Source organism: Megalops cyprinoides, chromosome 6, assembly GCF_013368585.1.
Source record: "Megalops cyprinoides isolate fMegCyp1 chromosome 6, fMegCyp1.pri, whole genome shotgun sequence".
In the NCBI taxonomy this organism is placed as follows: Eukaryota; Metazoa; Chordata; class Actinopteri; order Elopiformes; family Megalopidae; genus Megalops; species Megalops cyprinoides.
This window is the reverse complement of record NC_050588.1, coordinates 163,843-180,011: the sequence shown is the minus strand read 5'-3', so window position 1 is coordinate 180,011 and position 16,169 is coordinate 163,843. Positions and strand designations below refer to the sequence as shown.

Here is a 16,169-nt window from a genome sequence, read left to right as displayed (position 1 = left end):
CATTTTAAATCAAGTGCTTGTGGACAATCCATTTAGCTAGTCTTAGTAGCCAGATAATAAGGAAGCACGGTTCATAAAATGCAAAATGCAAGTGTGTCAACTGCAAAGCCCTGGCAAGAAGGAAACGTAGAGATGAATGAGGACAGAAACGTCAACATCAATATTCCCAAAGAAGTCCCATTCACCTTGTCTCACTTCACCATCAATGGAAATGTTCAGTTTAACGTGAATTATAAAGTTAAGCAGGCTAATCTTAAGAAGTCTACTGAGTTTACGTTGCTATGGATGCAACCGTAGAATCAAACGGACTACTTTTTGTAGCGGAAGCAATAAAATCATTTTTAAATCAATAACATCATTTTTATATCAATATTTTGTGTCAAATTAGTGATTTCTTTAGTAAGTAGCCATAAAATAAGTGGGATAATGTACAGCGAGCCGGTCATTATTGCGAAATAAACCCCGACAGGGTGATGCAGGACCCCGACGCAAGCCGGTAATTATTGACATAAAACTGGACTTGCATAAAGCTACATACTGAAATATTTGTGCTGGGAGTTGTAACAAATAAACCTACTCAGGAGGCATCAAATATAATAACTGTCTTACTGTTATTCTCATTCAGGACTCAAATCGGTGGCTGCTAGACTGCTTCTCCAGCCTCTGGGCTTGGCTACCTACCATTTCATAGTATTTTAAAGCAAAATATTGTAGCCTGGTCAAGGGGTACTTGGTTTAAAAAATCATGAAAAGGGGGTACGTAAGCCAAAAAAGGTTTAGAATCACTGATATAGACAATAGTAATTGCACAACAGAGTAATTATAAAATGTAATTCTGGAATGTCTGGTTCTTGGCACACAGTTGGCTTGATAGGTAGGGCAGCGATGTAGCTGAACAGGAAATAGGGATGTGGCGCTTGAGCTACAGCTCCAGGCAGGAGCCCACAGCAGGAACAGGATATAAAATGACAACAGTGAATAGTGGATGTTAATTGCAGGACTGAAAAACATATAGGCAAGGGGGGAGCAGAGGGGGAAAAGAGATGCCTATGTGTAATAAGGAAAAATCCTGGCAGATAAGCACTATGGCAGCATACCTATGGGAGGAGAGGCAAGGGGCCAGCACAATCATGAGGGCAACTCTAAGGCAGTCAACACCAGACCACAGCTGGATCAGCTGAACACAGAGTCACCAGACCATGATGTAGTGACAGCAATGACCACTTAGTCCACCAGAGGCTCTACGATACATGCTAGGATACTGCTGGGACAGATTGAGCAAATTGCTATTTAAGTTTTCACAAGGGCATATGAAAACTGTCCTTCATTATAGAAGAGGAGCAAAGTGTATGTATTTGTGTGTGATGGTGCACAGTGTGTGTGTGTGTGTGTGTGTGTGTGTGTGTGTGTTGATGATGCGAATTGCGTGTGTTTGTGTAACAGTGCACTCTCTCTCTGTAGGACTCCCCTCTGAAAGCAGTACAGATGCTCTGGGTGAACTTGATTATGGATACCTTTGCCTCTCTGGCCCTGGCCACTGAACCGCCCACCGAAGCCCTGCTGCTGAGGAAGCCCTATGGCCGCAACAAGCCCCTCATCTCCCTCACCATGATGAAGAACATCCTGGGCCACAGCGTCTACCAGCTCGCCATCATCTTTACCCTACTGTTTGTCGGTACAGAGTGGGGATGAAGAGGTGGGGGGTATGTACATGTGTGGGATTAGGACAGACAGTGCACTGACTGTCTGTGGGTGAGGAAGAGACAGAATAAGCAAAAACAGCTTCATGCCCTGAATGTAAAACATTACATTCACAAACAAAACAAAACACTACTCACAAAAAGTTAGGGATATTTGTCTTTCGGGTGAAATTTATGGAAAATGTACAAAGTTCACGCTACAGTGATATTATATCATGAAAGTAGGGCATTTAAGTAGAAGCATGCAATGGTGATTTCCTCATCTCAAACAATTTATTGAAACAAAAGCCCACAACAGTGGTGGGTATACCACAACAAAAAATGTCAATGTCTCAATAACTTGTCATGTGCCCTTGAGCATCAATTACAGCTTGACAACGACGTCTCATGCTGTTCACAAGTCGACTTATTGTCTGCTGAGGCATGGCATCCCACTTTTCTTGAAGGGCGGCCCTCAGGTCATTGAGGTTCTGGGGTACAGAGTTACGAGCCTCTACACGGCAACTCAGCTGATCCCATAGGTTTTCTGTGGGATTCAGGTCTGGAGAAAGTGCAGGCCACTCCATTTGAGGTATCCCAGTCTCCAGCAGCCGTTCCCTAATGATGCGACCTCGATGAGCTGGAGCATTGTCGTCCATGAAGATGAAATTAGGCCTGTGTTGTTCATGCAGGGGCACAATGACTAGATTAATGATGTTATTCAGGTAGTATGGGCTTGTCACTGTACCATTCACAAAGTGTAGGGCAGTTCTGTATTGACTAGACACACCTGCCCACACTGTAACACCACCACCACCAAAGGCTCGTCTGGAGACAACAGTGGCTGATGCATAGCGCTCTCCTTGACGTCTCCAACATCTTTGGCGGCCATCATTTCTGCTCAACGTGAATCGACTTTCATCAGAGAACAGCACTGAGGCCCACTGGTCCCTCGTCCAGCGTAAATGCTCCCTGGCCCATGCAAGACGATGACGCCTGTGCCTGGTGGTGTGGTCAGGTACCCTTGCAGGTCGTCTAGCACGCAGACCACGCTGATGTAAACGGTTTCGAATGGTCTGACGTGACACTTGGGTGCCTCTCACCTCCCTTAAATGTGCCTGGAGTTGAGTGGCATTCATCATCCGGTTCCGCAGGGCACTGTTCACAATGAAGCAGTCATCATTGTGGGACGTGGCCAAAGGACGTCCACTTCTATGCCTTTCTGTGACTCTTCCAGTCTCTCTGTATCTCTGTTGCAACCTGCTGATGACACTCTGTGACACTCTAAGCTTAGTAGCCACTTCCCTCTGAGAACATCCTGTTTGAAGCCTCGCAATGGCGCGGTACTGTTCAATTGTTAGGTGTTGTCTTGGTCTCATGATGTCAAAATGTGAACAGCATGATGTAGAGGACTGTTTAAATACCAATTCTAATTGAACCAGGAAATTTATTGTTCGATTCATGGATCAAACACCTGTTGTGAATTTTGCCGTTCAGCTCCTTGTTAGAGAACAGCAGGTTGTGCAAAAAGTACTGAAACATTGAACAGTTGGACATGTGCATTCAAAAGTTTAGAGAAGGTCAAATTAAGTTCACCTGTAAAGGTTATAGTGCATTTTAGGTTCATCCTGAAATTTCACCCGAAAGCCAAATATCCCTAACTTTTTGTGAGTAGTGTATTTCTTAAGGTCTACCAGCTAGCAAACCATGAATCTTAATCATTTCAGAATTTCTGACAGTATTGAGGCTGTCTATACCCTTAATTAGATGTCTCCTGTTCCCCTCCTTTCCTGTGGCGCCCCAGGAGAGAAGATCTTCAACATCGACAGCGGGCGCAATGCCCCCCTGCATTCTCCACCCTCAGAGCACTACACCATCATCTTCAACACCTTTGTCCTCATGCAGCTCTTCAATGAGATCAATGCCCGCAAGATCCACGGGGAGAGAAATGTCTTCGATGGCATATTTGGCAACCCCATATTCTGCAGTATTGTTGTTGGGACTTTTGGCGTGCAGGTGAGACACGTCAGCAGGACTTTTCATGGTAACATCTCTGCCTCTTTTTATAGACTAGATAGCTGGATTTCACTATTTATGCATACAAATGTTTTGTGTGTGTAGTGTACATATGGTCAAAATGATGAACGTTTTGGAATTCATCAATTTTGACTTACCTTGAGTTTGTTCCTAGGTATGACTAAATTTCACTTTCATGACTCCAGACCACTCTTACCATATATGCAAGCACACAGATTTAAGCAACAAATTTTTTGCCATTCTAATAAAATTGTAGCTGTATCAGATTTATACTTAAAAAAAGTGACCCTTTATTTTTGAAAGACACAAAAACACAATTCAATTTGATATAAACAAAAAACATAGAACTAACTATTGTAATCAGTAAGTAGGCTTATACTGTGATTAATTCACTTCTCAAAGTACAATTGCGACTCTGTCTATACTGTAAGTGACAGAGGTTATTTGCTGATTATTTGGTATTTGGTTCTGTGCCAGGAAGAAAATGTTGAGCTCAGTGCTAACCACAGATCAACAAAGATATAAGATACAAAAGTAAACCTGCACATCATTATTATTTGAGCTTACAAAAATCCCAGCACAAGAAAGAAGGTAAACACAGGTGAAGTACCAAAGTGCAGAGGGTGAAGTGCAAATTAGCAAAAGTTTCGGTCAAGCAACCTTCATCGGTGCCATTTTCTTTTATACAGAAATATGTTTTGAAAACCTGGCTGATGACACTGCTGGTCAACCCGTAGACATCACAGAAGGTTGAATACAACCAAATATGCACACTCAGTTCGTGATGCTAAAGGATGTGCTATCAGTGTGCTAAAGGGCTGGCGGATATGTTTGGACACAGCAGGTGGCACAGTTTTGTACACAGCAGAGAGGGTGTGGAGGGCAGAGAGATGATGTTGGCCTGCTGTGTCCTCCACAATGTGGCCATGAAACATGGTGTTTGTTCACCGGCAGATGAACAGCAACAAGAGGATCATATGTCCGAATTGCAACAGAGAAGAGTGTTAGATTAAGACTATAGAATTGATGGTATGGTATGAATTACATAGAGCTGTGCACCTTATACCTCCGGCCTACATCTGTAAAGACTATTCCAACATGGATAAAAATTTCATTATTAAGCAAGACAGCATAAGGGCAAACTTTTTGATCTAACAATTGATTTGGATAATGGAGATATCTCAGACATACTTATTTCAACCAGTTATTTACGGGTGTTCCAGACACTCCACTGCTCACACTACTGTTTTTTGCATCCACCTCTTCCAGTATTGTTTACATTTCTGAATTAGAGAAAATACACTATATGGACAAAAGTATTTGGATGCCTGACCATTACATTGTAATGACATTGTATTCAAATACATATTATATATTATATAATTATATAATACGTAATATGGAGTTGGTCCCCCTTTTGTAGCTATAACGGCTTCCACTCTTCTTGGAAGGCTTTCCACAAGATTTTGGAGTGCTTCTGTGGGAATTTGTGCCCATTCATTCTGTAGAGCATTTATGAGGTCAGCCACTGATGTTGGATGAGAAGGCCTGGCTCGCAATCTCCGTTCCAGTTCATCCCAAAGGTGCTCGATGGGGATGAGGTCAGGGCTCTGTGTGGGCCAGTCAAGTTCTTCCACACCAAACTCATCAAACCATGTCTTCATAGTCCTTGCATTGTGCATTGGGGCACAGTCATGTTGGAATAGAAAAGGACCTTCCCCAAACTGTTGCCACAAAGTTGGAAGCATAGCATTGTCCAAAATGTCTTGGTATGCTGAAGCATTAAGATTGCCCTTCACTGGAGATAAGGGGCCTAGCCCAAACCCTGGAAAACAGCCCCATACCATTATCCCTCCTCCACCAAACTTCACAGTTGGCACAATGCAGTCAGGCAGGTAATGTTCTCCCGGCATCCGCCAAACCCAGACTCGCCCATCTGACTGCCAAGCAGAGAAGCGTGATTCGTCACTCCACAGAACACGTTTCCACTGCTCCACAGTCCAGTGTCGGTGTGCTTTACACCATTCCATCCAACGCTTGGCATTGGACTTGGTGATGTGAGGCTTGCATGCAGCTGCTCGGCCATGGAAACCCATTCCATGAAGCTCCCACCGCACAGTTTTTGTGCTTACATTAATGCCAGTGGAAGTTCGGAACTCTTCGGCTATGGAATCAGCAGAGCGTTGGCGACTTTTACGCACCATGCGCCTTAGCAGTCGTTGACCCCGCTCTGTGATTTTACATGGTCTTCCGCTTCATGGCTGAGTTTCTGTTGTTCCTAAACGCTTCCACTTTCTAATAATATCACTTAGAGTTGACCGTGGAATATCCAGCAGGGATGAAATTTCACGAACCGTCTTATTGCAAAGGTGGCATCCTATCACAGTACCACACTTGAAGTCACTGAGCTCTTCAGAACAACCCATTTTGTATCACAAATGTTTGCAAATGGAGACTGCATGGCTAAGTGCTTGATTTTATACACCTGTGGCAAACGGGTCTGATTGAAACACCTGAATTCAATAATTAACAGGTGTGGTCAAATAGTGTGTCCAATAATGTCCGTATAGTGTAGCTTCCTGTTTTCCTTTTCTGCAGCATGAGCTAAACCCACAACTCGGAAGTCAGATATGGGATTTTTACGGCCTTTATTTATGCTAATTACAGATAACATGCACGACTGTCTAACTTGAACAGTTTCTACTCGTCATCATACAATCGAGAGTAAGAAGAAAACTGGTGCTTCCACAAATTTCATGAATCCAATGGGATGCACTTTTCCCAAAAGCAAAAAATGATCGTTTCTACAAACATTCTGATGATTGAGGCCCTGTGTGTGTGTGTGTGTGTGTGTGTGTGTGTGTGTGTGTGTGTGTGTGTGTGTGTGTGTGTGTGTATGTGTGTGTGTGTGTGCGTGCATGTGAGTGTGCGCATCTGTACATGTGTGCATATATGTATGGTATAAATACTTTCAAATAGTAGAGAGATGAACCAGGACTGGCATCAGCATATATCATCCACTTCCACCTAATTATGGCCTCCACATCTCATCATTTTGAATAGAGCAGCAGAACACATTGTGAGTGCTATGGACAGTTAATTGTATATCCAATTATTATGTAGTATGCATACAGAAATTTATTTTGAACTTGCCGTTGTTCTTGGCAGAGACCAAACAGATCATGAAGTAAATAGTATTTTCGCTAATTATAGTAGTGGAGTGTAAATGTGCCCTTTGAAAAGTTATTGGGAGGTGATGTAGACAAGGGAGTTTTATCTGTGGGAGTCCATCAAGGGTGACTACGTGGGAGACCATGTCATGAGCATTTTATCATCCCTGTTTTTTTCACCCGTCTGTTATCTAGTCACAACAATCCCCAGCCATACACCTCACCATTGTAAGTGGCCTCTGACTGTTAGTTGGCCACTAGAAAGGCAGATTTCATCTTAGACTATACCTCTTTTCTTTAACTACAGTTCCTGGCATGAATCACCCCTGACAATTCTGCCATGCCCACTGCCCTTTTCTCTGTATACATATGCTCCATTGCTCTGGCGGGGATGGTAATACAGGTTTACTAATCTCGTCTGATTATAACTTCCCTGTACTCTCCCTCTCCCACCTCTTTATCTCCTCTTTTGAGTTTTAGGCTGTTACTGTCACCCACCCATCTACACTGTCCATCCACCAGAGCCTTTGTGGTACTTTCTGGATGAGCTAGTTGTCCTGTTCAGCTCTTGTCCTGACAATTGGACCCATCTTATTATTCTGGAAGACTTCAATATCCAACCTGCGAACTCCCAGACTACTGGCCTCCTCTCCCTGCTCTGGTCATTTGACCTTTACCTTCAGCCGTCACTTGCCACTCACAAAGCAGGAATAAGCTTAAGCTTTCCTCTCAGTCACCTGTCACTGTACCTTTAACAGTCTCTGCCCATCTGCCCTTTATTCTGTGGTTACCTAGGCACTCTGGAAGAACGCAGTGAGCAGAGAGATCAGTAGGGTTGTGACATTTTTCCATTTCCGAGTGCGCCAGACGGTCTTGGACTGGGAGGAGGTGATTGCACAGGTCTGGAGTCATCCAGTAACCCGGGGTCAAACTCAATCACTGAAGGGGCCCATATTAAAAAATCACCACAAATTCATGGGCCAGACATGGTCTATAGTTTTATTTTTTTTTAAATACCATTCTGCTATAACCCAAACTGGCCATTGTTTGATGAAAATATGCCCGTATTTAACAACTCCAACAACAAAATATAGGCAGGCTGGACTTGTAATATTAAAAAAAAACAATTATCACAATGCATACAAATAATTGTACAACCGGTTTGTAGGTCTATTAAATCTACCTATTTGCTTGAGCTAGACACCTGGCATCTTTATTACAACTTCATCAATCTTTGGGGTTAAGGCCTGAGCTGCCGAAACTCTCAGGATGGAGTGAAGGTGTCTGTCAGTGAGACGTGTCCTGTGAGATGTTTTGTTTATTTTCATGACCGAGAACAACTGCTCACACAGGTACATGCTGCCAAACATGCACAGCATATGGGCCACATGTAGGCGAAGCTCTCTGTGAAGGTAGAATTGTGCCTTAAATATGAAGAAGTGCAGAGTATGATTTGCACTTGTGAATGGCAAACTGTAAAAGCGAAACACTAACCGCAATTGTAATTCACAACAAATGCAAAACCGCATTTTGGAGTTTGCCAATGTAACTTCCGATCTGCAAAACTGCAAAAAACAAACTAATAGTAATTTCATACTCACAAAACTGTACCACAGGATTTGCATTTGTAACTTCTGGTCTGAGCGTTCAGGAGCGTAATCTTATCTTGTGATTTTTGGCCACTTTCTTCGCAAGTCTGTGTGCCAAAAATGAAAGAAGTGTGACTGGGACTGGGGTGGGATGAGGAGGGGCGGCCCGCAGGTGTTTAGAGTGTAGCACGTTGCAGTGTATGTTGGGGATTGTAGTGCAGCGTGTTGTGGACGATATAGAAGCAGGCCAGAATTAGTAGAAAATCCAAATCATTGCTCTGGCCAGATCTCATTGGCCTGATTTGTCCCGCGGGCCTTGTCTTTGACATATGTGCAATAACCAAACCAAAATGCTCTCCACCTTTTCTTCCTTATTCTCTCCACCCTCTCCCCCAGCTTCCCCTTGTCTTACAGCTGATGACTTTGTTACTTTGAGGAGGAAGTTGCCACCATCTACAAGTCTTTCAGGCATCCCATGACACACACTGCCACCAGCCCTCTGTTCCTTATCCTGCCCTTTACACACTTATCCACACCCCCACTCACAGACACAGAGACCTCAGAAATCCTGATGTCTCATCACCAAACTACATGTTGCTTGGATCAGCTTCCCTCTCCTTTTCTCCAGAAGATTGCACCTGAAATTCTCCCATTCATTATGCTACTCCCCACCCACTGGTTATGTCTTCAGTCAGGCTTATGTCACACTTCTGTTCAAAATAACAACTTATTCCCTAAATAACCATTGAACATGCTGCCAAATTTCACACTTTCTCACACAGACTGACCTGCATGACCCCAACCAGTTTGGCTTTAAGGCTGGCCAAACTACTTTCTTTTGCAAATGCCCTTCATATTTTAAGGACAGCCTTCCAATCTGCATATATTGGAATAGCACAGTTCATAAATTGTACATATTGGTTTCCATTTACATGTCAATCTAGGCACACATTTGTGATCTCAGCACTATGTTTACTGATGTTTGTTCATGTGTAGTTAGTGGTGTCCTGCCCCCCACTTTGGGGGCACCCTTACCTAGGGCTGGGTGGTATGGCCTAAAACTTATATCACGGTATAATTTGAAGCACGGACGGTAACGGTATATATCACGGTATATTCGTTTTTATTAAAATTTCAATATAAATGCTACTGAAGGGCATGGCAGCTATTACTGTACTCTTAACTGTATTACTAGGACATATTACACATAGTACAGAGGTATTTTAAGAACATTTATTGTGTAAAACTGCAATAATAAATAGAAAGAATACGAAGCCTTTTCTCAAGTAACCTCCATCTCTGAAAAACACTTTTTCACGAAATACAATAAAATCAGATTGACTCAGGGATTAAAGTTCTCCGTTGTTACAATGGATTTCCGTCAGTTGGATTCCAGAGAGGCCATGTATGCGATCAGTGTAGATTCTAAGGGGAAAAAATAGCGAGGGGAGGGGGGTGATACGGGATTTAGGAATCCTGCTAACAGGTGAGAGGTAGCTGATTTGTATAAGCATACGATCTACTTGGATGTTGGTTTTATATATATGTGTAATGTCGTGGAATCTCACCTTCTAGAAAGAAACTTCGGTGATGAAACAGAGTCAGAGTGCAGTGAGACAATTCCGTGTTTATTCCGAAAGCTTTCAGGGGAAAAGTCATCCAACTCACATAGAGAGGTCAGAGCAATTCCCACTTTCTTTAGTGTACATCACAATTTTTTATGCAGTGATAAGGCGTGCAACTCTCAAATAGACACATACATCTCTAGGCAGTATTCAGGCAGAAAAGTTGTAATTGTGTTTTGAAATATTTTGTGGTTAGCAGTTCATTAAAAATGAAAAACTCCCTAAAAAGTACGAGAGTCTTAATGTCCAGTAAGCAATAGAAATAGTTCTATTGATATGAATAAAGTTAATCAAGATTGCAATCAAAGTCAAAGTTTGTGACAAAGAAGGAGCGAGAAGCCATGGTTCAAAAAGGAGCAACCTGCAATCTCACCACTCCAAGGAACGAGAAGAAAGCAATCCTTTTGCAACCACCCACATCTTCTGACCAAGAAAAATCCACAAGGAAAGTTTATTCCAGCAGCTAAGCATCAATTCAATTCAATTCATTTTTATTTGTATAGCGCTTTTTACAACACAAGTTGTCACAAAGCAGCTTTACATTGTTCCCAGGCCTGAGACCCCCTGAGAGCAAGCCTAAGGCAACAGTGGCAAGGAAAAACTCCCTATCAGGAAGAAACCTTGAGCAGAACCCGGCTCAGAGGGGGAGCCCATCTGCTTCTGGCCGGCACTGGGCATATAGAGTTAAAGACAAGTTATACAGTGTACTTTAAGACATTTAAGATTGATAGACAATAGTAATTAAGAGCAGAGTGATTATAAGAATGTCTCCTAGGATGTCCGGTTCTTGGAACGCAGTTGGCTTTGATGGGCAGGGCAGCAAGGTAGCAGGACTGGAAAACGGGATGAGACACTTGGGCTACAGCTCTGGACAGGAGCCCGGAGCAGGGATAGGAAGCAAACAGAAAACAGTGGTTAGTGGATGATAAGAAGGGATGTAGAACAGAGAGGCAGGAGAGGAGGGGCAGAGAAAAAGGTGCCAGTGTGCAACAAGGAAAAACCCTGGAAGGCTAACATTATGGCAGCATACCTAGGGGACGGGAGGCAAGGGACCGGCATAGTCATGAGGGCGACCCTAAGACAGTCAACACCAGATCACGGCACAGAGTCCATGAAAGCAATAACCACTTAGTCCACCAGAGACTCTGATCCACGCCAGCACCAGGCCATGTCCCTCAGCTGAGGGATTTACTATATAGATATGTTTTGAGCCTAGACTTAAAGGTGGAGAGAGAGTCTGTTCCCCGAATCTCGGTAGGTAAGCTGTTCCACAGGAGAGGGGCTTGATAGGAAAAGGCTCTACCCCCTATAGTAGTTTTGCCATCATTTGAATCGTGACAATTGCAATTAGTTGAGCCCAAACGCCATGTTCACCTGCATGCACACACTAATTTCCCCCCATCCCTAGCACTTAGACTGTGAGGACGTCCTATCCCTCTTCATTATACAATATAAACAACTGATAGCACACATAATGCATAGCATAATTCAAGAATAATGGAAAGAGAATAACACATTGTTATTAAAAGAAAATAACATGCAGATAGACTTTTAATGGGTGGCCATTATAGCGAGACATGGGGGTTTTGAAGGGATTTGTCACATTGTTGTATGTAGGCTACATTTTGTGAGGTTAGGCTACTGCTTTGTGTGTGTGAGCGAGAGAGAATGGGTGCGTGTCTGACAGTAGCGCAAACTCAGAGTGTCTGTAGGCTATACAGTTGCCAGGCTCACGGTGTCCTGGACAACAATATTTTAATGCTTCCGAAAAGATTAATCACTGTCAGGTCAGCAAAGATTTGTATATGTTGATAAAGCTTAGTATCATGTCTTTTCGATGAAATTACACCTAGATCTGTGAGGGCTCTACCCGTCAGCGCGGTATAGTCAAAATCCATACCATAGGGCAAATTCATAAAGGTGTACTGTACTGTCCACCCCTACCCGTACCCCAAAATGACCTGTTTTTGAATCCAAACAAAGTTAATCAAATTAACGATTTGTTATCATTGAATTTAGTGCACATACAAATTCGTCTTAGTAATATGTTTTTCCATGAAAGCAGATGGTTTTTTAAAAATGCTGGCCTGTACTCTGAATGAGTTGCTTTCTCGAACCAAATGCAGAGATACCCCTTTCCCAACTCCAAACACTCTGTATGTTGTATCATAGCCAAGCATGGCATGCGCAAACAAGAGGTTGTTGCTAACATCCTCACCCAACACATCTCTTGCATGCCCAATGTTCAAAAACCTGTGATTTGACGAAGACGACTTCTTGGACTCAGACATGAAGTACAGCTCTCCTTGCTGATAGAGAAGAATCAGGAGGTCGGTATCATCTCCAACAAGGACAGTTCTTTGTTTCAATGCTGCTGTCATTGCCGTTTGAAGTATGAGCACATCTGCGTTGCCCTGAGCATTGTGAATGTCCTCGAACCCAGGTCTACGGGGTACCAAACTACAGCTTTAGTCAAAGCTGCAGTTTGGTACCCCATAGACCCGGGTTTGAGGCCGGATGGGGTGACTGCTCTTGCCCTTCGCTACAAGTGGTGTCAGAGTGGGATGGCTGACCGCAAGGCCATCAGAGATGTGCCCAGTGTGTCAGCCGTATGAAGGACCTCCAGGTTAGGTTGACCCCGGTGTGAAGGACCCCAGAGATGGGCGAAGCACTAGTGAGTGGGGCATCCTGGGATAAGAGAAGTACGGTGGGGGAATCCGCAAGGTACGACTTAGTGTGTGAAGCGCATGGGTGCGCTTCCCAAAGGGGAGGGCAGTGTGACAGAGTGCTGTCACTATGGTTGAGTGTGCGCTCTGAGTGCCATACCAACGAGTCAGGCTCTTTGGCGTTGCAGTCAAAGCTGCAGTTTGGTGCCCCGTAGACCTGGGTTCGAGGCTGGGTGGGGTGACTGCCCTCGCCCTTCGCTACACCCTCCCCCAACAGGTTTATGAAACATTGTTTATTGTCATCGTTTGACAGAAATTCCTGCTTTTTCAACCTCAGTGACATGGTTGATGTGAATGAAACCTTCTGGCGAGTCTTTGTACAGTATTTCTTCTTTTATGGGCACCATCCTTTGTAAATAGCTGGCTGCTGTACCCATCAAACACGATAACCACTGATTGCCCATAATGTTCTCGAACGTAACCAATGTAAGTTTCCACTATTGCCCCGTATGTCTTTCCTATCTCCCAGGGTAGTTGGTGGAGGAGGGCCCCTCCATCTAAGATGTACAGGATGTCTCTTTCTGGCACATCATCATGAGGCACAGCGTTCCATATAGCTTTTGCAATTTGGGGTTTGTTCGCTGGGAGAAGCAGGTGAGCAGGTGGATACCTGCAGAGTTCATACTTGAAGGCTTCAACTAACTTATCTGCCTGTGTCCCGGCAATCACTAGTCTCTGAAACAAGAGTTGCGAATCAATATGACTGAAGCTTGTTCTATTTTGGGGGTGATGCATGCAATAATTCCCATGCTGTGGAACGTTCCATAGCCATCAATTGTTCGGATATTATGGTCAGCATTATCTGCAACGTATTGCATGAAGTGCCACAAACCTCACGTTTCTGTGCTACTGCAGCACTTCTTTCATACATCTGTACTTCTGAATATGAACAGCCAAACCCAAGGTGATACAGCCTGTCAACGGTGCAAAGTGGTGATGCATTTGTACATCAACCCCAAGCTGAAGTGGTGGGAGTAGAGCTCTTGGTCTGGTAGCTTGCATCATAGCTTGACCGAGTGAACAAATTTTTAGTTCCTTTTCTTTCCCAACAAATAGTGTGCATAGGAAGAGTTGCAGAGACTGTGGAACATATGGCAGTGTCTTCATCACCAATGACATTTCTAGACTGGTCGGACAGGTACTATTTGCCCGCACAATGGAACTAATGTCAGATTTCAAGAGTTTTGCTGCAGCCATAATGAGCCTCTCCTTGTCATTACATCCCTCTTGGATCCTTCAAAAGGCATGGAGAAGCCGGGCTTCGGAATGTCACCACATTCTGTTTTCCTTTTCCCTCGCTGATCAAAATGTCACTACCAAAGTGACCCTGAAGTTGCTCTTTCATGTGGCGAAAGCTGTATGGCTCCTCATCACCTCCTAGGTAGTCCTTCATCCTGAAGATAAGGTCATTTACTGTCCTCTGCTCCTCATCACTGCGGCGCAGATCGTCTGCCACTTTCAAAAAAGCATCAGCACAAGAAAGGGACTGGGGCCTCCCAGTTTTACAACTTTTTGAGCCATCATTGTCTTCATCTTGAAACCATGTGGGAACTTGTCTTCCAGTTCTGAAGTTGCCGTTGCATGACTTGTGGTATACTGCCTCGGCAGAGTGAAGGTCATTCACATATGCCAGTCTTCCTCTCACTATATCAGACCAATGGTGTTACGTCCTGGGACGTGTCTGCTCCCGCTCTCGCGCTGTTCCGCCCTCCGTTTTCTTTTTTTTTTTTTCTGCAGATAGGCGCCCCGCTGCGATTAGGTGAGGAACGAGCGGGAAGATTTAAAAGGAGGAAACCTCGGGATGGAGAGATGGCTTCCCCTCGGATAGATGATGCGCGTTTGTGTGCGTGCGCTCTGTTTTTGTATATATTTGTAATATAATGTAAATACTTTGTGTTACCGTTTTGTGGTTTAGCCAGCGGGTAGTAGGGGGTGGGTGCCATTTTCTGTTGTTGATTTTTTTTTTCCTTTTCTCCTGTTTTCGGATAGTTAGGGAGTCAGGGAAGAGATTGTATTTTGTTTTCTTATTTTCTGTGGTTAGGTCATTTATTCCCTTTCTCCTCAGCAAGTTGTGTTATGTTTGTTATTTTGGTCTTGCCCACCCCCGAAGTTTTGACTTAATAAAAGAACCCTGGCTTTATTTGCAGTGTCTGTGTTCTGGACTGGAGACAAGAGAGCGGGTGTCCACACGTTTTATTTTATGTTGCACCTCACCCTAGACGGGGTTGTAACAATGGTCTGAACGCTTAGTGCAATATTCAAGTAGTTTTGTCTTTGGTCCTGACAGGAATCAGTTTGAACTCTTTTCTCTTGCCTGCATATCTGTCACGCACCCTACAAAACAAACATTGATCTTTGTTTGAAAATGAGGGTCCAGACGACATCCACTCACAACCAACTACCCCTGCTTCGATCCGTTGCTGCTGTTTCTTGAATTGTTCTATTTCGCATTGGTTGAGGAATTTCCTCCGGCATTCTACATGAACCACTTGGCCTGGGACTACGGTTGTGCCTGCGTTGCATTGTTTGTTGGCTCTGAGAATACCATCACATCCCTTCTGGGTTAACTTGACAGTCGGCGCTTCATCAAATGTTTGGTTCCCACAGAATACACACTCAGCCATCTCCATCTGGAACAAAGGCATTAAACAAGGCACACTTTTATACTTCTGATATGTTTTGTATATTGTAATATTTGTGAATATACTGCTTTAAGTGAATGAACAAATAAGATAATTATAATAAGAGTAAAGATGCTCAAAGTTGCCAATAGAACCAGTCAGCCCACACACACTCCATCTCTCCATGTCAGCCCAACCCTTCGTCTCCCCTGTGCCGTGATCCCCTACATCAGGGGCGAAAATCTGTTATCAACTTTGGAGAGGAAAATTACATGAAGGCAAAGGGCGGGGGTTGTTTACAGTGATATATTGGGGGGAACAAATATTTTTCTCAGTATTGCGGCATCATAGCCGGTTTGTTTTTGTTTTACCAGCCATGTGTTTTTGTTTTCTGTGCTCTCGTTTGCTTGCCCCACCCCTTGTTTTTCTGCCTGTGGCTTGATTGCTCATCTGTTTCACCTGTCCGCTTGTTCACCTGTGTCTCGTTTGCTTGTTAGTTTGTGCATTTATACCCTGTCTGTTTCCTAGCTCATTGCCAGTTCGTCTCAGTTTATCTGTTTCGCAACCAGCATTCCCTCGTCTCATTATTCTGCCTGCCTGCTTGCCTGTCTTTTGATCTTGCCTGTTTCCCGACCATGAGTTTTTGGATCCGATTCTGTACCGTCTGCTGCGCTTTCCTGGTTTTTTGACTATTGCCTGTTTTTGACCCTGTTTTCTGGATT

At 43.8% G+C, this 16,169-nt stretch overlaps 1 protein-coding gene across 1 annotated transcript in view; it reads left to right on the top strand.

Annotated features, from left to right (window-relative positions):
• The window catches only part of LOC118779459 (plasma membrane calcium-transporting ATPase 3-like), a 115,259-nt gene that overhangs the window by 75,918 nt on the left and 23,172 nt on the right, over positions 1-16,169 (top strand). Inside the window, exons 18-19 of the mRNA XM_036531582.1 lie at positions 1,462-1,675; positions 3,484-3,695. Coding sequence (XP_036387475.1) covers positions 1,462-1,675; positions 3,484-3,695 — 426 coding nt within the window. The remainder of the gene's footprint in view (positions 1-1,461; positions 1,676-3,483; positions 3,696-16,169) is intronic.